This window comes from Protopterus annectens, chromosome 3.part1 (assembly GCF_019279795.1).
Source record: "Protopterus annectens isolate FY-2018-M chromosome 3.part1, PAN1.0, whole genome shotgun sequence".
NCBI classification, from domain to species: Eukaryota; Metazoa; Chordata; order Ceratodontiformes; family Protopteridae; genus Protopterus; species Protopterus annectens.
In genome coordinates, this window is record NC_056732.1 from 783,983,776 (window position 1) to 784,008,113 (window position 24,338).

The 24,338-nt window shown below is 42.3% G+C and overlaps 1 protein-coding gene across 1 annotated transcript in view; it reads right to left on the reverse strand.

Moving 5' to 3' along the window:
• TRPS1 (transcriptional repressor GATA binding 1) overlaps positions 1–22,347 on the reverse strand; it is an 803,228-nt gene extending 780,881 nt beyond the window's left edge. Inside the window, exon 1 of the mRNA XM_044067100.1 lies at positions 21,409–22,347. Within this exon, the coding sequence (XP_043923035.1) occupies positions 21,409–22,335 (927 nt within the window). The 5' untranslated portion in view covers positions 22,336–22,347. The remainder of the gene's footprint in view (positions 1–21,408) is intronic.
• Positions 22,348–24,338: the final 1,991 nt, after the last annotated feature.

The window sequence follows — 24,338 nt, forward strand, 5'->3', positions numbered from 1 at the left end:
TGAAAATCCTCACATATTCAAAAATACAGACAAAAATATCATAATAAATAAGATACTATATTTGTAGCAGCTAGGCACAAATTAATACTTGCAGCTTTAAAACAAAATAAAATAAGACCAGGATACCGAGAGATTTAAGCTTGGAAAAAGGCTTGGTCACTCACTGAAAAATAAACATGACAAATACAGTAAATACCAACACAGCATTCAGTCTTTTGACTAATAATAAGTAACTACCATGCAACTATTGGATTTCATCTTGGCAGGAATTACTGAATAAGTTTAATTAATTCCTGTTTATCAAAGAAAACTACTGAGTAGAGCGATATTAAATTACATTGGGATAAGGAGCTTTCTTCTTTCTTCCACTTTGCTCCACCTTAGAGTTAAAATATGCTTGGCGACGTTGGGTTGTGAAGAGAGCAGCAGGGTTCCACCAGTGCAAAAATGTGTTTAGTTGACTTTTTTGTTGAAGTGACTGCTGAATTTTTTGATGGTCTGTGTTTGCTGAAATATCACTCGCTGACTCAGTACATACCCTGAAACCATTGCTATTTTAACATCCATATTTCTCAAAAACAATCAGAATGCAAAAATACAAAATTGTATCTGGCTACAAATTATATGAAGACATCATTACAACACATTAACTGTGCTGTTGTGAATATGCAAAATTTTATAGTCTTCATAAAGCTCACGTGTTTCAGCCACTAAATTAATAAAGTCCGAGTGGCAATAGTAAAATAATAATGCTGTTACAAAGTTTTGAGTTGTACATCTCTGTCTTGGCTTTAGACCTATTACCAATGTACTACCTTCTTAGCTGAAAAATAAAATCTAATTCACTATTTAAGTCTAAAAAAGGCTCTTAAGTCCGTGAATTGTTTCCTGTTTTTGCAGATTCTTGCTTGGCAGGTCTCAAGAGTCTTTTACATAAAAATTGTTAGTATCCAATGTACAGATGTTATTCCTGTCCATTACATTGGCAAACAACACTATAATCATCGTTGGGTGATTTGTAGACTGTGTACTACATCAGAAGTAATTGTGCTTGACAATCTTCTAAAGAAACACAGAGCTGAGCTGTGAATAATTTATGTACCATGTACAAAAGTGTCTGAGTTTCTTTCTTAGCTTTCCCAGTACTCCAATAAGCCTCACATTGCAGTTCCTAGCCCTGGTTTGCAAATAACCATATTTTTGATTCAGTCGTCCACTCTGCTTTTTATTTATTTATTTATTTTTTTGTGAACTGTAACTTAAAGTATATATCCTTACTTCTGAAATCAAGAAAGCCTAAACATCATAGGATTTTAAGGCACTAAACATTCATGCCTAATTTGGAGGAAAGTTCACTGTTAGTTTCCTTAATTTCAGAACTATTGTTACCCATTAGTTTGATGATATTTTATATATCTACTTCTGACGAGACTTTTTTCAGCAAGTCTTTAGAAAATTGTTAAGGCGGAGTACTGGCTGTCTCTCTGTCTTCTGATATTCTTGTTCAAAAAGTACAGTTTTGTACCTACCATAAATGTAGATATTCAAGTGTTCACACTGCTGCAGTCATCACACTTGGGTTATCCTGCCATCAGGCGGTCCCACAGTCGGCCAGAGTTCCAAAGTCTTGGTCCGGTGTCGGTTGCTGTCGCTTCTTCCCTGACGTCAGTGCACCAGGGGTATATAAGATGCATCCGACGCCATTTTCTTCAGTTTTTCTTGCCCCAGATGTCAGGTGCCCCCAAGTGGGTAGGCAATATATATTGCTAATCAAAAACATACATATAAAATAAAAACAATACCTTCAGTTACCAGCAAATTCACCCCAACGGCTGTATAGGATAGAAGGGTATAGATAAGTCCAGCTAGTTCAGAGGGGATGGAGGGAGGGTAACCTGGACTGCAGCAGTGTGAACGCTCGAACATCTACATTTATGGTAGGTACAAAACTGTACTATGTTCATTGTGTTACACTGCTGCAGTCATCACACTTGGGTTGAATCCCAAATCTAAGTTTGGGTGGCTGGTCTATAAAGAGTTAGGATTGGCTAAGAGACCCTGCAGAACTGCAGTGGCAAATCCTGCTCTGGATTTTGAGTAAAGAGGCAGGTGGTAATGCCTGGTAAAGGTGTGCACTGAACTCCAAGTTGCAGCCTCCAAAATTCATTGGTAGGTACTCCTCTGAGAAAGGCTGCTAAAGTGGCTGTTGCCCTGGTGGAATGAGGCCTAATGTTATTAGGGACTGATTTTCCATGCTGTGTGTAGCAGTACCGAATACAGTGTCCTATCCACTTGGATATAGTCTGCTTTGAGATAGCCTTGCCTTGTGATCCTGCAGCATATGCTACAAACAGTTGATCCATTTTCCTGAAAGCATTTGTTTTGTCCAAGTAGTAGCGTAGCTGCCTGTGTATGTCCAAAGAATGCAGAAGTTTCTCCCCTTTATTTTGGGGGTTTGGATAAAAAGTAGGCAAATGGATGGTTTGGTTAAGAGCCACACTAGATACCACCTTTGGCATGAAGGTAGGGTTTGTCCTTAAAGATACCCTATCCTGATGAAAAATTATAAAAGGTTCCACTGCCATTAATGCCTGCAGCTCTGAGACTCTTCGTGCTGAAGTTACTGCCAGGAGCAGAGCTGTTTTCCATGATAAAAATTTTAGATCGGCTGTATTGGCTGGCTCAAAAGGTGGTAGGGTCAGTTTTTCCAAAACGAAATTGAGGTCCCAAGTTGGTGTTGGTGCTCTCCGGGGCGGTCTTATGTTTTTAGTCCCTCTGAGGTACTGCTTTAGCAAGGGATGAGAGAATAAAGGAGGATCCGTGTTGTAATGTGCAGAAATGGCAGAGGCATGAATCTTAATTGATGAAAAGGATAGGCCTCTGTCCAGCATCTCAGTTAAGTATTGTAAAATCTGAGGAATGTTTGGAACAAGAGGGTAAAGGCTGTGAGCCTGGTTCCAGGTGCAGAATCTCTTCCATTTTTCTGAGTAAGCTTTCCTGGTGCTAGGCCTCCTGGCCTCCAAAATGACATCCATAACAGCTTTAGAGAGAGGTGTTGCCTGTTTGAATAAAGTATCTGCCATGCAGCCAGGTTTAGGGTTTTGAGCTGACCGTGCAGGATCTGATTGTTTTGTTGAGTCAGAAGGTGTGGAATTTGGGGCAAAATCCATGTTGGGCCATGAGCCAAGTTCCTTAAGAGTGGGTACCAGTGCTGGCGTGGCCAGTCTGGAGCAATCAGGATCATCTGTGGTTTTTCTTGTCTGGCTTTTAGGAGTACCTTTGAAAGGAGAGGCAGTGGTGGGAAGGCATAGACTTTTAGGTTTTTCCAGCTGAACAGAAGAGCATCCACTTTCCATGCTTGTTTGTGATAAGTCCTTGTGCAGAATTTTTGTAGTTGGCAATTCAGAGGGGAGGCAAAAAGATCTATGTCTGGGCATCCCCATTTTTGTGTTATCATGCTGAAGATTTGTGGGTTCAATTTCCATTCGTGAGGGTCCATGATATTTCTGCTTAAGTCGTCTGCCAGAGTATTTTTCTTTCCTGGCAGGAATTGTGCTTGCAGGTGAACGTGGTACTTAGGGCTGTGTTCCACCAGGTCATGGCTTGCCTGCATAGGGGATAAGAGTGAGTGCCCCCTTGTTTGTTTATGTACCACATTACTGTGGTGTTGTCTGTCTTTAGTAATAGTTGTCCTGGGTGTATAAGGTCCTTGAAAGCTGTTAGGACATTTTGAACAGCCAACATCTCTTTCTGATTGATGTGAAGATGCATCTGGTCTGTGGTCCACTTGCCCTGAATGCATGTTCCTGCCATGTGTGCTCCCCAGGTGTAATCCGAAGCATCTGTTGTTAAGAGTTTGCCTGGCTGTGGGTTGGGTAAAAGGCTGACCCTTGTTTAGGTGACATGCCTGTGCCCACCATCGAAACTCCTGTTGTAGGCAGGGAATTATTGGAATTACTGCTTCTAGACTGTGAGAATGTTGAGTCCAAACACTTTTTAGGTACCATTGTAATTTCCTCATATGCAGTCTGGCATATGGTATTAGTAGTATGCAGGATGCCATGAATCTCAGGGCCTGCAGAATTTTTCTTGCAGGGAGATGGGACGTTTTTGCCAGTAGTTGAAAATATTGAGTTAGTTGCACTTGTTTGTCTGGCGTGAGGTAAGCTATCTGGGCCGTTGTATTTAAGCTGGCACCCAGGAATGTAATCTGTTGTGAGGGCACTGGCTTTGACTTCTTTTCGTTTACTGTGTACCGTAGAGAAATTAGTAACCTTTTCACAAACGCCAGATGCTGTAGAAGAATGTCCTTTGTCTCTGCTTGAATGAGGCAGTCGTCCAGGTATGGATATATTTGAATCCCTTTTTGTCTGCAAAATGCAATTACTGGTGCCAGGCATTTTGTGAAGACCCTGGGCACAGTAGATAAGCCAAAGGGCAGTGCAGAGAATTGGTAGTGCCTTGTACCAGCTTTGAATCGGAGGTATCTTCTGCAATTTTGTCTGATAGGGACATGCAGGTATGCCTCTTTGAGGTCCAGAGTAACAAGCCAAGCCTTCTTGCCCAGCATGGGTAGAAGCTGCTGTAATGTCAACATTTTGTATTTCGGAATATCCAGGTAAGTATTCAGAATTGAAAGGTCCAGTATAGGCCTCCAGGCTTTATCCTTTCTGGGGACCAGGAAGAGTCTTGAGTAAAATCCTTGTCCTTGTTCCTGTTGTGGTACTTTTTGTATAGCTCTCATGTCCATGAGGGCTGAAATTTGTTTTTGTGCCTCTGCCCATTGATTTTGTGGCAGGTCTGGCATTCCTTTTAGCTTTGGTAAAGTATGGAAGTGGAATCTGTAACCTTGAGACACAATATTCACGACCCATTTGTCTTGGGTGATTGTTTGCCAGTTTTGAGAAAAAAGTGCTAGTTTTCCCCCCCAAAGGGGCTTCCAGAAGGGACGTGCTTGGCGTATGCAAGGGAAAGTCATTGTGACTGTTTCCTGTAAGGTTGAGACTTGTTCTCACCTCCTTTTGGGGTTGAGGTGCCACACTGACGTTGTCTGTTTGAGCCTTGGGGTTGAGATCTGCCTCTTGGGCGTCTGTATCTGCCTCTCTGAGGCCTTGTCTGACACTGGAAAGGACCAATTTTTTGTTGGCCAATTTCTGCTAAACCGAGGTGGCTGTACCTGTAAGAAATCCTTGACTGTTTCCATAGATTTAGCTTTATCTTCCATTTTCTTTAACACCTCTTCTGCCTTAACACCAAACAAGGTATCATGTTGTAAAGGAGCATCCAATAACTTTGCCTTAACATGTTCAGGTAAACTCTGTTCTTTTAACCAAGCATGTCTTCGAATAACAGAACCTGTAACTGCGGCTCTACAAGAGGCCTCTAAAGAATCAAAACCACATTGCAGAGTATGTTTTCCCACCTGTTCAACTGCATGCAATAAATCCTGCACTTCTTTACAATCAGGAGCTTCTGAGCTAGCAAGCATTTTCTGTTTTAACTGAGCCATTAGATATTACTGGTACTTAAGCATGTGAAACTGGCAATTTAAAGCTCTTACTGCTAAAGTTGCACACGTGTATACTTTCTTCCCCCATCTATCCAAAGCTCTGGAATCTTTGTCAGAGGGTATTGGATTTTTTGCAATGGAAGCCTTAAACCCTTTTGGACCCTGGGAAATAGTTTCTGGATTAGCAGAAAGGTTTTTGTAAAGAAACGTGTGAGAGTCAGGGACAATATAATACTTATCTGGCTTGGCTGGAGCAGGGGGCAAAGAGTCAGGAGATAAGCTGGATTCAGAGAACACATCATCCACAATGTCTAGTACAGGCGGAATAGCCAGGGGCCTGTGCTGAGGCAATAAGAGGAAATCCCTGAGCCTTTTCTTGGATTCTGAGTATTCCTGACTTTCCCAATGGAAATGTTCCCTCATGGTATGTAAAGTTTCCCCAAAAGAGTAATCCTCAGGAGGGTAAGCTGAAGGGATAGATTCCTCAGCATCAGAGTCCTCATAGGGGGGTAAAGAGTATCCCTGGTCTGAAGAGGAATCAGAGGAAATGGAAACCTGATCAGAGGAGTCATAGTCTGTATCCTGCCTAGGCCTTTTCTCAGGAGGGGGATGGGAACCCCTGATTACAGTAATGAGGTCTTCGGCTATTTTAAGCATCTGTTTCTTAGGCATGGAGGACTGTCCAGGAGAATGCTGTACTTGTTTCTTTGTCTTTACTGGTACCTTTGTCTTGGCTGTTGATTTAATGGTAACTTGTGAAGGTCTAAAAACACCCTCAGAAGCCGGTGCCTGCTCAGCGGCTCCAGACCCATCTGAGGGATTAGTTTCTACAGGCCCAATACCTTGAGTTTCCAGAGGCCTAGTTGTCTACACGTGGGAGTCAGAGGCGGCCTGTGGCTTTGAGGTAGTGGGTGTCAGGGGCTGCGAAAGCACCTCACTGAGAACCGGCGACTGGCCTACAAGAGGTTTCGTCATCAGTTTTGGACCTCGGATGCCTGTCTTTATCCTTGTCTTTGCGTTTTTTTGGAAATGCGGTCATCGGTTGATCCGACGGCATAGTATAATTGAACCTTCGGCCAAAGTAGTGCAAAGCAAAATCAAAACGTCTTTTTATAGTGCGTTTGTTAAATCTAGCACAAAACTGACAACTAGTGACGTCGTGATCAGGACCTAGGCATGGAATACAGTAAGAGTGGAAGTCCTTATGAGGTATTTGCTTCCCACAAGAAATACAATTATTAACTTTTTCTGACATCGGTCTGAGGCAAGAAAAAAGTTTCCCCATCGGGGTACTTAGCTTTATTAAAGACTTCAGATCTGAAATTCAACTTCGAAAATCTTAGGAGTCGGCCGACTGGCACTTGCGAACTGCTTCTGCTTCGGGCACCGTGCGCCAAGAAAGACTGGAGAAAATGGCGTCGGATGCATCTTATATACCCCTGGTGCACTGACATCAGGGAAGAAGCGACAGCAACCGACGCCGGACTAAGACTTTGGAACTCTGGCCGACTGCAGGACCGCCTGACGGCAGGATAACCCAAGTGTGATGACTGCAGCAGTGTAACACGATGAACATCATAGTACCATATGTTTCCAGGTCTCTTGTTAGTATCCCAGAGCTATACTGAAAAAAATGGAGTGAGTTCAACAGTTTGTCACCATCATTTTGTGGATTGCTTTTGACAGCATATTGCATGTGGATTTGGAGACAGAGAGTTGCTGAGACCTGTTTACAGCATTTGTAAGACAAGGAGTAGGTCTGTGCTTTAATGTTTGAGACTCTGGAGAAGCTAATGGATAAGCACAGCATTCATTTTTGCAATGGCGAGAAGAACAATGAAATTCGTGAACAGATACCAATGCTGTTTCCATGGTGTTGCACTCAGGCGATAAGTATGGACATTTAGTAAACAATGCAAACATGGTACCAGCAAGGTGACTGAACGATGTCAACTGGAACCAAAGAAACAGTATATTATGTGTGTGTTTGAACTAGAAGGTTGCTAGTTGATATCAACGATATGTACATAGCAACATGTTTTGAAGATTCCTTTTATTGTTTAAAAAAATAGACTACTGGCAACTAGAAAACAGGCAGAACATACAGAGATCAGCAGTACAGAAACTACATATCTGTATGGGGGATGTCACCACAAACAGTGACATATGCATAGCATGGGCAGTAATATGCAGAAGATGACAGGAATGTGTGTGCAATACAACAAGATCCAGATGCCACTGGACAACACAATTTAGAAAATGAGCTGGGCAATCAAAGTGAGTGTCAACAGAAATATACAATGGGCATACCACACAGATGTTCTGTCATTAAATCAGAGTATGGATACAATCTAGGCCATAAACAGCTAACATAATCTTTATACTGTCAAATGGGAAAAAGGGGTTATGGCTGCATGGATGGATGGATGGATATCTGTTCACATGTTTGGTGAAAAAACCATGGCCTGCTGGCCCTTGAGGAGCCTGATACCCTGATCCCATGACTCAAAAAGTACAGTTGTGTACACTTACCATAAATGTAGATGTTCGAGTGTATTCACTGTTGCAGTCATCACACTTGGGTTATCTGCCTGCAGGTAGCCCTCAGTCGGCCCGAATACCAGAGTCTTGGGATTTCTGCGTCAGATGCTGTTGCCTCATCCATGATGTCAGGTCGTCAGGGGTATAAAACATGCAGCCCACGCCATTACATCAGTTTTTCTTGCCCCAGATGTCAGAAGCCCCCAAAATAGGAAGCAATAAAATGGTGTGGAACACCTCCAGTAAAAAGTAAATACCATTTCCATAAGATATGGCCAAAAAAGAGGATAGGTAGAAAGTATAGAAAGACAGGGGGCTGGAGGGAGGGTAACAGTGAATACACTCGAACATCTACATCTATGGTAAGTGTACACAACTGTACTATGTTCTTCGTGTTTCACTGTTGCAGTCATCACACTTGGGTTGATTCCCAAAGCTAAGGAAGGGTGGAGGCAGTCAAGAAGTAGTAGGGCTGGCTAGCAGGCCATGTAAGTCTGCTGTGGCAAATCCAGCTCTGTATTTGGAAAATATAGGTAAGTGGTAATGCTTGGTGAAGGTGTGTACAGAACTCCTGGTTGCAGCTTTCAGGAAGTCCCTGGTAGGGACTCCCCTGAGAAAAGCTGTAGAGGTTGATGTAGCCTTAGTGGAATGAGGCCTGATCCCCTGTGGGGTAGGTTTTCCATGGTGTTTGTAGCAGAAATGGATGCAGTGTGCTATCCATTTAGAAATGGTTTGTTTTGAAATGGCCTTGCCCTCTGCCCCTGTAGCAAAGCTGACCAGCAGCTGGTCAGATTTTCTGAAAGGTTTAGTCATGTCAAGGTAGAACCTGAGCTGTCTGTGAATGTCCAAGGAGTGCAAGATCCTTTCACCTTTATTCTGAGGATTAGGAAAAAAGGTTGGCAAATGGATGGATTCGTTTTGAGCCACACTGGATACCACCTTGGACATAAAAAATGGGTTAGTTCTGAGGGAAACCCTGTCCGCATGGAAGATAATGAAGGGTTCCACAGCCATAAGGGCCTGTAACTCAGACACTCTTCTTGCTGAAGTGATGGCTAGCAGTAAGGCTGTTTTCCAAGAGAGGAATTTTAACTCTGCTGTAGCAGCAGGCTCAAAAGGGGGAAGTGTGAGCTTCTCTAGTACAAAGTTAAGGTCCCAGGCAGGAGTGGGAGCTCTCCTTGGGGGTCTTAAATTGTTAGCTCCTCTCACGAATTGTATGATCAGAGGGTGAGAGAAGAGGGGTGGCTCAGCATTGTAATGAGTTGAGATGGCAGAGGCATGAATCTTAATTGATGAGAAGGAGAGGCCATTGTGGAGCAGCTCTGCTAGGTAATCTAGGAATTGAGGCAAGGAGGGAACTGCTGTGTCCTTCCCTTGAGACTGGCTCCAAGAACAGTATCTATTCCCCTTTTCTGAATTGGATTTCCTAGTACTGGGCCTCCTGGCCTCAAGGATAACATCCAGCACCTGTTTGCTGAGGGTTGCTAGTGATGTGTCCAGGGAATAAGCCAGGCTGCCAGGTCCAGGGTCTGCAGCTGAGGTTTCAAAATCTGTCCCTCCTGCTGGGCCAGCAGAAAGGGGGTCTGCTGTAGTTGCCAGGGTGGCACTGCTGTCAGACTGCGCAGGAGTGGGTACCAGTGATGGTATGGCCAGTCTAGTGCAATAAGGATTGTCCTTGGCCTGTCCTGTTTTATCTTGAGGAGTACCTTTGGATGGAGGGGCAGAGGGGGAAAGGCATACATTGACAGGTTTTCCCGTGTGAAGGATAGGGCATCCACTTTCCAAGCTTAGCTGTGGGGAAATGTGGTGCAAATTTTGTTTAGTTGATGGTTTTGGGGGGACAAAAAGAGGTCCACCTCTGGTTACCCCCACCTGTGTATTAGAAGTCTGAATGAGTTTGGTTCCAGTTTCCACTCGTGTGGGTCCATTAGATTTCTGCTTAACACGTCTGCCAGTGAATTTTGTTTGCCTGGCAGGAACTGAGCTTGCAAGTGCACTTGGTTGCTTAAGGCTGTGTTCCACAGTGTCATGGCTAACCTGCAGAGTGGGTAGGAGTGAGTTCCCGCCTGCTTGTTTATGTACCACATAACTGTGGTGTTGCCTGTCTTTATCAGGAGTTGTCCTGGCAGGATAAAGTATTTGAACACGGTCAGTGCATTCTGTACAGCTAACATTTCTTCTTGATTGATATGCAGGTGAATTTGTCCTGGGCTCCATTTGCCTTGAATGCATTTGCCTGCCATGTGAGCCCGCCATGCATAATCTGATGCGTCTGTTGTCACAGTTTGGATGGTGGGGGGTTGTGAGAAAGTCAGTCCCTTGTTGTGGTTGCAAGCCTCTGCCCACCAAAAGAACTCTGTCCTTAGGCAAGGAATGATAGGAATCACTGCTTCCAGGTCCTGTGAATGTTGACACCAGAAACTTTTTAAGTACCATTGGAGTTTCCTTATATGCAGTCTTGCATATGCAATCAATAGAATACATGAGGCCATGAACACTAGGGCTTGCAGTATTTTTTTTGCTGATAGCTGGTTTTGGGTGACTAGTAGTTTGAAATGAGTTGTCAAATAAACCTGCTTTTCTGGAGTGAGGAATGCCATCCGGGAAGTTGTGTTCAAGCTTGCTCCCAGGAATACAATCTTTTGGCTGGGTACCAGATGTGATTTCTTTTCGTTGATGGTACACCCCAGAGAAGTTAGAAGTCTCTTTACAAACATCAGGTGCTGAAGCAGCAATTCCTGACTGTCCGCCTGAATCAGGCAATCGTACAAGTATGGGTAAATTTGAATATTTCTCTGCCTGCAGTAAGCAATGGCTGGAGCCAGGCACTTTGTGAATACCCTGGGCGCAGTAGATAAGCCAAAGGGAAGTGCAGAGAACTGATAGTGCATAGAGCCTGCCCTAAAACATAGATATTTCCTGCAAGATTCCCTTATGGGGATGTGCAGATAAGCTTCTTTTAAGTCTAGGGTGACTAGCCAGGTGTCCTTGGCTAGCATAGGAAGGAGCTGCTGGAGTGTATGCATTTTGAATTTTGGTACCACCAGAAAGGTGTTTAGGGTTGACAGATCCAGAATAGGGCGCCAAGAGTTCTCTTTCCTGGGCACCAGGAACAGTCTGGAGTAGAAACTCTGTCCCCTTTGCTCTGTTGGCACAGGTTGAATAGCCCTAATACTGAGAAGAGAAAGTACTTGCTTTTGGGCCTCTGTCCACTGGTTTGGAGGAAGGTCTGGCAATCCACTTGGGGTTGGCAGAAAGTGGAAATAGAATCTGTATCCCTGGGATAAAATGTTTAAGACCCATCAGTCCTGGGTAATATACTCCCAGTTTTTTGCATGCAGGGTGAGTTTTCCTCCTAGGTGTGCAAGTACTTGGGCATGGCTGGGGAGGAATAAGGACAAGTCATTGTGAACGTTTTCCATAGGGGGGTGGCTTACCACTCCCATTTTTTGTGAGGAGGGAGCACTCCATTGTTTAGATCTATGCATACCCTGAGACTGTAGTCTCTGTGGTCCTTTGCCCCTGGGTTTGGGCTGAGAAGGTCTGGAAGGAACTGGAAAGGATGAATTTTTTGAAGGCCAATGTCTACTGAATCTAGGTGGCTGTACCTGTAAGAAATCGTTAACAGTTTGCATGGCTTTAGCTTTTCCTTCCATCTTTTTAAGAACTTCTTCTGCTTTAGAGCCAAACAAACATTCTTGGTTTAATGGAGCATCAAGTAATTTTGCCTTGACATGGTCTGGCAAGATTTGTTCCTTCAGCCAAGCATGCCTTCTCAGAACAGACCCAGTGACAGCAGCCCTGCAGGATGCTTCTAAGGCATCAAATCCACACTGCAAAGTATGTTTACCAACTTGGTTTGCAGAATGCATTAAGTCTTGTAAGTCCTTATTTTCTGCAAAATCAGGAATCAACAACATTTTTTGTTGAATTAGATCAATAATATGCTGCTGATACTTCAACATGTGAAACTGGCAATTTAAAGCCCTGATGGAAAGAGTTGCAGCGGTATATACCTTCTTACCCCATCTGTCTAGAGCCCTAGAATCCCTGTCCGAAGGGGTAGGATTTTTTGGCTGTAGAAGCCTTAATAGCTTTAGGTCCCTGTAAAATGGTTTCTGGATCTGCCGTGGGATTTTTAAAGAGAAATTTCTGAGTCAGGTACTCTGTAGTATCTGTCAGGCTTTCTAGGAGCAGGTGGTAAAGTATAAGGGGTAAGGCTGGATTCCATGAAGACATCATCTACAATATCCAGGACAGGGGGAATAGCTAGAGGCCTATGCTGAGGCAAGTTTAAAAATTCCCTGAGTCTCTTTTTGGACTGTGGGTAGTCCTGGCATTCCCAGCGGAAATGCTCTCTTAGGGTATGCAAGATTTCACCGAAAGAAAGGTCCTCTGGGGGGAGGCTGAGGGAACTGACTCCTCTGCATCTGAGTCCTCATAGGTAGATAAGGGTATATCCTGATAATCACAGGGGTCAGAGTCATCAGACTCATGGTCTGAAGAATCTGAAGGAAAATCAATTCATTGTCTTTTAGAGGGGGAAGGTTGACTTCTCCTAATTAAAGTAATAAGGTCTTCAGCCATTCTAAGCATTTCTTTCTGTGCCATGGGAGCTTGAGAATGTGCTTTGGTCAGTTTCCTAGGCGTAGTACAAACTTTGGGCCTGAGAAATTCGGCATATTTAGTCATTAACGAAGTAGTCGGTTTAATGCAAACATCGGAAGGTCTGAATACATCCTCAAAAGCTGGCGGCTCTGGACCCATCCAAGGTAGAGACATCTGCGGGTTCCATAGTCGAAGAAGCATCTCATGGCATACCGGACTCCGAATGGGTCTCAGTAGAGGTCTGCGAATCTGTAGAAGCAGGTAACAGGGGCTGCAAAAGCGCCTCACTGAGTACCGGTGGACTGGCGACTAGCTTAACGGAAGCGTTGCCAGCAGTTTTGGACCTATGATGTCTGTCTCTGTCTTTATCTTTGCATTTTTTCAGAAGGTCGGTAGTCAGATGGCTTACTGACGCCATTTCGGAATACGAAGAATGAGAGCAAAAGAATTTAGAGACAAAAATAGCGCGACAACGAATAGTTTGGGTGTTGAACAAGGCACAAAACCAACAGCGAGGGACGTCGTGGTCTGGGCCTAAACAGGTGACACAGTAAGAATGAAAATATCTGTGAGATATTTGCTTTCCACAGGCAAGACAATTGTTAACTTTTTCTGACATCGGTTAGAGCAAGAAAAAAGGATCCCCAATGGAGTACTTAGCTTTAGAAGACTTCAGGTTTGAAACTCGAAAAACAAAAATTTCAGGTAGCTGCCGACCGGCACTTGCGAACCACTTCTGCTTCGGGCTGTCGCGCGGCAAGAAAAGCTGATGTAATGGCATTGGTTGCATGTTTTATACCCCTGATGACCTGACATCATGGATGAGGTGACAGCATCCGACGCAGAAATCCCAAGACTCTGGTATTCGGGCCGACTGAGGGCTGCCTGCAGACAGATAACCCAAGTGTGATGACTGCAACAGTGAAACAGGAAGAACACCCTTGCTGTTGCCCATGTAGTCATCCAATTCTTTCTTAAATGTATACACCGATGGGCTAAGGTTAATTGAGAGTAGGAGTTTAATCCATAAGCACAAGGAATCTTTGACTTAAGGTTTTTTTATCACTTTGCACCCTGTGCCTGTTGATTAACAGCCAACTCCAACTGAATAGGTCCTTCAGTTCTGCATCACCACCACAAGAGTTAACTGAGAGGTGGTCCATTACTTTTTTTAATTATGCAGTCCTGTCATCCTGGCATGCACTCAGTGTTAGAGAAGGTGTGCAGATGTGCTATGGGATTACTGAAAAGGATGCCCCCTCACTTAGAGAAGGGGCATTCCCTTCATGCAGGCCTGGTCCACCCACTGAAGCACAGGAACTGGTTTTCTTGGTCTCTACCAGGGAAAGCACACATACCCAGGGTGCCCCCAAAATGCATACATGCATGAAACCCTCCTCCACTGGAGAGGGGAGCCCTTCACTACTCCCCTTTCTACCTCACTTCTCCCATGTCAGGGCTACTAACCAAACACTTGTCGCCTGAGATACAGTCCATGCACCGTTCTTCTGTGCCACGGAGCCACACTGTCGTTGACATATGAGGCTGTCATGTTTCAGAGTAGGGTTGATAAAAATTTTACTGATGCTGAGTGTCTTTTGAGGTCACCAGGTGGTATTCTAAGCAAAGAGTGCTGAATAGCAAGGAGTCATTTAGTGCTCTGCATTTCAAGCAAAATTCACTTCAAAGAATGTGCTAAGATAAACAGAAAACAGTCAACATTTGTCTTTGTATGTTCTCCATATGCACCAGAAGGTATGCAAATAAATTACAGAACAGTGTACAACACAGTATAACAGGTCTGACAAGAGCTGTATAAAGTGGAACAATTATTACTGTAGCATGGCTTCAGCATTACTATGGATTAGGTAGCCACTCATTACGTTCTGTAAACAGTAGCTACTATATATCAGTATCAAATGAAAAGTCATAATTTATAAGAGCTTCAAAGTCTTTTAGAATTTTAACAATTGTTTGTTGTTGCCAACATTGTATAATGCCGGTGAGGATCATTGCTAAACATCTGAGTGCTGCATTTTCTGACATGGAAAACGAAGGTCATTTTTATTGCACCATTAGTGTGTAATGTTAAGTGCTGCTTAAAGAGTGGTAGCGTGGTTATGCACAGAGCAATAATAGTGCGTTTTTTAGGGCTGCCACTAGATTTACATCTAAGTTAAATGATGTCCTCTAAGTCAGAGCCAGATCCAGCACTAGGCAACTAGGGCCCATACTGGGTGAAGGTACTGGGTTGGCTGTGGGGCCTTGTCCTTCATAAAAAGTCTCCTGTAAATAAAACAAGTAAAACCCAAATCACCACACAGCACCAGCATTAAGACCTTGCAGGGGATAAAGCATGCCAACTTCCATCACCACACAGCACCAGCATTAGGTCCTTGGAGGAGACACAGCACGCCAACTTCTGTCACCACACAGCACATCCATTAGGATCTTTCAGGAGACACAGCATGCCCATTTCTATCACCACATAGCACCAGCATTAGGACCTTGCAGGAGACATATTACGCCCATTTCTATCACCACATAGCACCAGCATTAGGACCTTGCAGGGGATAAAGCATGCCAACTTCCATCACCACACAGCACCAGCATTAGGTCCTTGGAGGAGACACAGCACGCCAACTTCTGTCACCACACAGCACATCCATTAGGATCTTTCAGGAGACACAGCATGCCCATTTCTATCACCACATAGCACCAGCATTAGGACCTTGCAGGAGACACAGTATGCAAGCTTCCATCACCACACAGCACGAGCATTAGGATCTTGAAGGAGACTTAACTGTACAGCAAGACCGAAAAACATCACTGTTAGGATGACTTTTGTAATGCAAGGTCCTTTAGAAAACTGCATGAGCTTTACAACATCTGCAAAAAATACCTGCACTTCAAACTCTTCTTAAACGCTATGCTCTTGCTAGACCACTCTGATCAACCAACAGAAACCACATAAAAACATATACATCCAAAAATCAAGCGGGAGATTCCCTCTTTTCAAACTACATAGGTAAACTCTGGAATGCCTTACCAACTAATCTTATCCCCCTATCATCCATAACACCATTTAAAGCCACCTTAAAAATCTCCCTCCTTGACAATTGGATCTGCCCTTGCACTACTCCCAGCTAATTACTAACTATTCTCCTACTGCACAAGTTCTCTGTAGTTCCTAACTACCTCACACCTAGCACTCTACGCAATCTAACACTGACATAGTCAATAAGGAAAAGAATACCACTAACTCTTGCTTGTGCAATTATCTTAAACACTTTGTAACGAATCGCACTTTAATGTCTCCAATTAGCATATAACAAACTACAGGATATTTGCTACTACTCTCTATAAAATGCCTCAAATGACCTGCTGTTTCTATAACGTTAGATTGATATTGTTATGTACATTACAGGTACTTAGCCTTGGTGACTTGTACAGGGTACATCTATGTAAACGTTTACAATATTCCTACCAAGCATTTGTATCATATCTGTATGCTTTATGTTACTTATTTTGTATTTTGTATTTTACCGTTGTAACTGGAGCTTTTCTCCCCAGCCTCCACTGAAAAAGGACATGTGTCCAGTCGGACTTTCCCGGTAAACAAATGTAAAATAAAATAAATAAATAAATGGTAATGGAGGATCTGGAGCAAACAGGGTTCACAGATACAGAGGAACAGCCAAGCCCCATGCCTCTCAGTACAAGAATTGTGCAAAGAGCAGCCAGGCCTGATCAGAGCTGTGAGCAGATACATACCTCACATCACAAGGTGTGTGTGTGTGTGTGTGTGTGTGTGTGTGTGTGTGTGTGTGTGTGTGTGTGTGTGTGTGTGTGTGTGTGTGTGTGTGTGTGTGTGTGTGTGTGTCTGGCAAGTATATGTCTAAAATGCCCCATTTAGGACAACTGTCTAGTTAAATGTCTGTTCAGAGTCAAATCGAAACAACAAGAATTTTATTATCACCAAGTTTCAAAATGAACTTAAGGCATACAACTGGTCAGTACTAAAAAGTCTCCCCCTAGATGAAGCAGTAGCATACTTTAACACCAAATCCCTTGCTATTCTTAACTCCCATGCTCCCAGCCACTCTATTAGAACCAAAGTTAATATTGCACCATGGCTTTCTATTGATACCAAAACCAAAATTTCACTCAGAAACAAAGCTTGGGCCACCTACCGAAAAACAAAAGCCCCACTTGATCAACTAAGATTCAGACAGCTAAGGAATGACACCAAAAAATCCATAACCTTAGACAAAAAGAACTACTACTACCATCTACTGCAAAAACACCAAAACAAATATCAAAAGTTCTGGGCAGGAATAAACAAACTACTCCACCCAGGCCAAACCGCCACTCCACCCCCCTCAGTTTCCCAACAAAAATCCCCAGCAGACATTGCTAATAACTGCAACAGCTTCTTTGCAATACTATCCTGTCTCTAGCCAGCCAACTCTTTCCCAATGGCTCTAATTCTAATGCAGCCACACCCAGTACCCAAACATACTTTACCTTCCAACCTGTTCCTACTCAACTTATTCATGCCCTACTTAAGAAACTAAGACCCACCACCCTGGCTGCTGACCTCCTCCCAGCAGACTATCTGCAAAAAGCTGCTGACACCGTATCATACCCCATCTCAATCTTGATCAACACAGCTATATCTGAAGCTACTGTACCCACTATATGGAAAGTCTCCCATGTCATACCTCTCCATAAAGGGGGCAATTCCACTGAACTGTCAAACTTTAGACCCATAGCTATTTTGTCACCTCTAGCTAAAATTATGGAGAAGTGTGTACACATACAGCTCATGCACTACCTCACACAGAACAAGCTGTTGTCCAACTTTCAGCATGGCTTTAAGCCACACCACAGTACTACTTCTGCCCTCCACTCTTTCTCTAGCGTCATTAACCACAACCGCAATAATAACAAACTTTCCTCAGCACTCTTTTTAGATCTATCCAAGGCTTTTGATATGGTTGATCACAAAATGCTTATAAATACCTTAAAGGTCTTCTCCTTAAACAACCATGCACTCCAATGGTTTCAATCCTACCTGCAGGGCAGGCAACAGGCAGTCCTATGGCAGGACAAGCTATCATCTCGCCTACCCATCACATTAGGAGTCCCCCAGGGCTCGATACTAGGACCCCTTCTTTTCTCCATTTTATCAACAACCTTCATTCAGTCATCCCAGATGCTACCTGTATTCAATATGCAGATGACGTCACCTTGATTTGTTCTGACAACTCACCAGCTACTTTATTCACGTTAACCCAAAATACCTTCAATACAGTGGAAAAACGGCTCTCCAATCAACATCTAATCCTAAACTCCAACAAAACTAAGCTGCTCCTCTTCTCCCCCACATGCAAGACCCCCCTGCCTTCCTTAACATAACAGCTAACAATTGCACTGTCATCTCCCCAGAAGCCCAAACTAAACTACTGGGTGTCATAGTTAATAACAACCTGAAGTTTGATGTGCATATCAGTCAAACTATCAAAACCATTAATAAAAAACTTGGCTCTCTTTACAGAATCAAACCTTTCCTTTCCCCACTTGCTAGAACTGCAATTGCCCGTTCCCATCTACTATCAACTCTTCTCAATGCCTCACCTCTATTCTCCAACTTAAACAAAACAGATACTAATAAACTATCATCCTGCTATAACCACATTGCCAGATTTGCTACTGGCACAGCCTACCGAACACACCACTGTCACAACCTAAATCACCTAGAATGGCTTGACTGCCTGGCCTACTGCAGTTCAACCAGCTAATAGTGGCACATAAAGTCCTTTACCAACCAGAAAATACACCTGCACTGAAAAATATTATCAGCCCCTACACCAGCATCCGGCCACTGCGATCATCCACTAGACTCCTAGTTCAAACATACAAATCCAACTACTCAGGTGGGAACTCTCTGTTTGCCAATTCTGTTGAAAAAACATGGAATGGAATCCCAGCTGACTTGACCCTAGAACTCTCACTAATTTGATTCAAAAACAAACTCAAGAAATACTTAAAAACTCATTGGTAATGTCCTTGCACTAACCCCGACTAGTGACCTCTCTATTTCTTACGTGCCTTACCTTCAACTACTTCTAACTTTTATCTACCACACCATTTCAGGAAGGGTCAATTGTATAACTGCTGTTCAATGTGTCTTAAACCTGAATGTAATGTTATGTATATATAACTTTGGAAATAATGTTATGTTTTGTAAAGTGTTTTATAATAAGTACTATATGTCCTAAATGCTGGTATTGCTTATGACTGTAATCTGCTTGAAACTAGCATTTACTAAATGTTCAATGTGTATTATTATCTTGGAGCTCTTCTCCCCAGGCCTCTGCTGAAAATGGACATATATCCAATCAGACTATCCCCGTCAACAAATGTAAAATAAATAAATAAATAAATAAATAAATAAATAAATAAATCCTGATCTTAACTATTGGCAAGCAAGTACCTTAAACCTCCACACCAACTTCCAGGTCTACTTTACTTTTAAATCCTTTTTTTTTTGTTTTGTTTTTGTAAATTACTGAGGATTACAGTCTGTCAGTGTCAGACATAGAGTTTTATAGTTCTGTTGTTCAGTGCCACTGGTGCAACAGGTAGCACACTTGCTGTCAGTACAGAAGACTGTGGGTTTTTTCCCACACCAGGTAGACTTACTGCTGACACATACCATTTTTAATGTAACATAGGCAATTTATTGCTCAAAGGCAGCAAACACTGAATTTCTAGATGAAGCACTGAAATGTTGTACCAACAGCAACCTCTTCATTAGTTGCAGCTCTATGTAATGTGGAATTATTCAGATGACTTTTATTTCTGCATAGACTGTGCTTATTGGCTATTAGTGGATTAAAATGACAGCAGATTGAGTGGCCTTTTATGACTGAAATGTTCTGAAATGGGTAGTTTTGTCATTATTGGCTCATAGTTTTGCTTCATTGCTTACTGGGAAAATGTTAAAAACTACAAATTTAAAACACACTCTAACAAGTGGTGCTCTATTAAACAAGGAATATAACTGAAGACAATCAGGAAGGTGAATTAAAGAACACATGCATTTATGCACAATCCTAAAAATGTGTGCAACTGGCCCAGGGTTTTAACACAGCCCAAAGGTGCACTTAACCCACCACAATTGCTAAATAAATTTTCTACGAATGTGGGTTATATGCGATTTCAGTAGATGTGAGTTTCAAAGGCAGCAATGTTTACTGTTGTTAATGCTAAATCTTCTTTCAATGTAAAACTGTATTGTTTTGTTTAGCAAATGGCTGTCAGTGTTTGTGCTATAAAATTTGAAATAAAAGTTTTTAATTAAATCCAAATATCTGTAATCACTGTAGAACTAAAGAGCAAAACAATATGCACACAGACAGGTTTGAACGGTGTTTATGGTAACTGGGGGAGAGACGGTCAAGTAATGGGACATTAGAATGGCTGTGGGGGGAGCTGGCTGCATGGAATGGGGGCCCCGATCCATTACCTTGCCTAGGGCCCCATCTGACCATGATCCAGATCTGCTCAAAGCCACACACAATGAAAACAGAAACTGAATGAAATAAACCAAGGGCAATGTGGTAGAGCTCTCTAGCACCTCACAGTGTTAATCCCTGACATACCAACAGCCATTTTGGTAACTAGGAAAGCTGACTGAGGCCTGCTGTAGGAATTATTTGCTTAAAGTCATAAAGAGGTACTATTCTGCTGTTCTGCTTTAACAAAGCATCAGTTGCTGCATCGTTTTGAAAATGTTATCCTCAGTGCAGTTTAGTACAGTATTTCCTACTTTCTACCTAAAACACAGTACTGCAATATTAGCCTCCAGTAAAACCACTCCAACCCACTTGACAACACACACACACACACACACACACACACACACACACACACACACACACACACACACACACACACAACTATCCCAAACTCTTACACTAAGCCAGTCATGAATATATTTTCTCACGGTTTGCTTTTCTGGTGCAACTCACTTTCTATAAATAAGTAGTTCCACAGAAGCATAGCCATGTTCACAAATCTTGTGCTTCCTCAAAGATTCACCAATAATGCTAAATACACTGCGTTTAATTACAACATGTTTATATTTGTCACCTCTAGTGTCCTGTGCTCAAATTACACTGGGATATGAGAGAAAAATATGTCATCTCATAAGAATCTTATCACTCAGGTTTCTATAAGAATGCATGTAAAAAAAAACAAAACATTTTGCTTAGTGTGGCCCTTGATTTATGAAAAAGAAATCTGTATCCATCTCTAATATCAGAGGCAATGACTTAATATGAAGCAGGCTAAATGTTCCAACTGCATGGAAATATTTCCACACTAGTCTCAAAGCATGTCTGGCCTGGTGGCAGGGCACCTTGTTGGTTATTTGTGATATCTGATGTTGCTACAAAATGGCAGGAAAGAAAAGCAGAATCTGCTGATAAACAAGAATATTTTACTCTGTTGATTTCGATTGTTAACTGATTTTTATACTCCTTGATGAAAATATATACCTATAACACTACAACAAATAAATGGTTCTTGCATTGTAAGATCATACTGTGATACACAATAAGCCAGGAAAGCATTATAATACAATAAAATGTAAGACCTCAAAGATAATTTAAAAGATTTGCACATTTATCCATATTTGTCTATCAAACTTTAAGTGGAAAAAAGTTGTAATTAATACAAACCTGTACATCGTATGTTCCATTTAGCATCATGGGCCTCTGAGCAGTAAGATCGTGAAGTACCCCTGAAAGAACACCACGGTTGACTTTATGCAAGTCTTTAGAGTACCTAAACTGCATCATGTTATGAAGTGCTAAGATCTTTGTATCGAGCTCTGCATCCTGCCTGGTGCGGTTATGTAATCCCAGGTGGTATTTGCGGAAGTGTTTGATCAGATCTGTGGGATCATTGCCGTAATAACCATAACCACAGATGTTGCACTTGAAGTCCTGCAGTTCTGGAGATAGGGGGGCCACATCAGGGTTGTCAGTCAAGTAAGACTCTGCTTTTAATCTGTCAAGTCCCTCTACCACATCTGAAGGCACTTGGGGTGTTTCTGTAGCCGAGAGTGAAGGACTTGAGCTTCTGTGGTCCTCTTTACCATCATAAACTTGTACTAACACTTCTTCAGCCTTTGGTGATAACTGATGCTCCTCACTTTTGTCAGACTGGGCTGTAGACTGTATGCAAACCTCATCCTCAGTGCCATCTGGTTCAGATCGTGAAGCAGATGTCAAGGATCCACATACTTCCTCATCATCTGCAGATGAGACAGCTGTCATAATCTTGTCTGTCACTTCATCAAGAGGGAAGGATGCAACATTTCCTCCCTTCTTGTGGCCTTCATAATCAAAGCCAGCCTTTTCACTGAACATCAAACCTTTCAAGTCTTTTTTGATGCTAAATGCTGTCTCTGAGGCAGACATGCAATGATCCTCACTGTCTAAGTCAGCTGATGCATCACTCTGCTCTGTGTTTTCCTGCATGGGATCAGATGAAGGTTCGTTTTGCTTTTCAGAGTCCTCACTCGTAGCGCCTGCAGATTCCAGGGTCTGTGTCCCACTTTCACTAGCAACGTTTCTCAGAGGGGGATTCTTTTTCCGGACCATATCTGCCAAAAGAAACAAAACAATACAGATTTATGGGGGCACTCCAACAGTTAACTTTCAGTCTTTTTCATTCTATTATTGACATTTTTACAGTTTTATCACCTCATAGAATTCTAACACTCAAGCTGCATTTCTAGGCAAGTATCCATATTGCAGTGTTTTATTCTGAAAGTACAGTATCTGCTTGCCCTGAATGACAGTACCCAATGTCTTCATTGCCAAATGGAAGAATCTTAGTCTAAAGAGAGGCTTCTCGCACTAGGTCTAAGGTTAATCACATCACAGAAGTGATGGCTCTACACCCTTGTGAGATAATTCACTAGCAACTCAGCACAGAAATGAAAAAGAATCCCTCAACATGTCTCCTACATGCTCTCTTTGGCTTTTCATGCAATAATGCAGGCACATGTTGCCTGATTACTTGATTAATGGGTGTGGAAATTGATCAGAAGCAATGAATAGCCACTATAAAAGTGACTTTTTAAGGACTCCAGGCATAATTACGTAATTTATGCCTTAAACCCACTGAAAATTTTGAATGCATAAATTATCAACATTAACTAACAATTACCACACTTTTTTGACAGACTTCAAATGTGCTTAACCATATCAAAATATCACCACCAGTTTGTTTACCATAATTTATCCATTTAGCCTCCTACGGAGTTAGCTGATGTCTTGAAATCTACCATTGTCTTTATCAAGATCCACTGAAAAGTACCTCATCCTTATCAGGAAATGTTCAATTCTGCAAAACAAGATACCCTGTGCAGCTATTCATCAAATGAACTGCTTTTAAAGCTTAGCAGTTTGCTGTAAAACACAGATGCTTTTCGCACTCTCCCAGCTTCTCCCCTACGACACCACTTCAAGAAAGCTATATGCCTCTTTCACCAGATGAAAAAGCAAATTCCCTTTCTTTTTTTAGATTTTGCATACCCTTCAGCCAGCCCACTTGGACATTCCCTGCTACAGAATCTCCTAGAATAACTAAATAACTAAATAGGCAGCAGAAAGCTGAAAATGTATAGCCCCATTGTAAAAGTTTGGGGAAGCTGCTCATGTTCCCATCTGGTACCCACATTTGTTTATGCTGTTTAATTCCCATGACCATCACAACCTAAAAATACAAGCAGTCACATTTCTGACACCTGTGTGCCACATTTAATGAATTAATGAAGTGATATGTACATAACAGCTGAAACAACAAAACCAGAATGCACGTTACTGAAGACTGAAGGCTGAAGCATTAACCAAACAAAATGCCAGTACCATGTATGATACATTCCATGTTATACACAAACAAGTCTGTGTCTTATCCAGCTGTTATGCCATGATAAGCACTAAAGCATTTTTATTCAATTTCACTATGCAAGTGGTACTGTATGGCTGCTTTACTGGTTGACAGAGTGAACTGGTAGACAATTTAACAGCTGCAAAAAAGAGGCTAGAAAGATGCTATGTAGGAGGATGGCAACCTAAAGGCTTCCTTCTAAAGTATGTATAACAATGGGAAACATGAAAATTTAAAGAAAACGGTCAAGTAAAACAGGTACCTACATATACATATAAGCATCTGTGTGCACAAACAAGAACAGCACGCTCTGGCATGCACATGCAGTTGCACAAGCACTGATGCACACACACACACACACACACACACACACACACACACACACACGCTCGCGTGCTCACACGTGTGTACCCAAGAACAGGTTTATATACACACATACATATTTTTTCACCTTCTCATATCATTTAGTGTAACTGATCAATCTACTATTAAAAAGCAGCAGAAATCCCTGCAAGGATACGTACAACAATAGAGTTATTATGTTTAGCTCTTTAAGGAAAAATAAACCGTGAATCTTCCTTTGATATTCCTGACTTTTTTCCACTACCTGCAGCAATGAGTTGTGTGCTTTGCCAAAATGAAAAAAAAAATGTTTTGTGCTGTCCTGATGAAACCACACTGAACATTTTCCTTTTTAGAAGTTAGACTG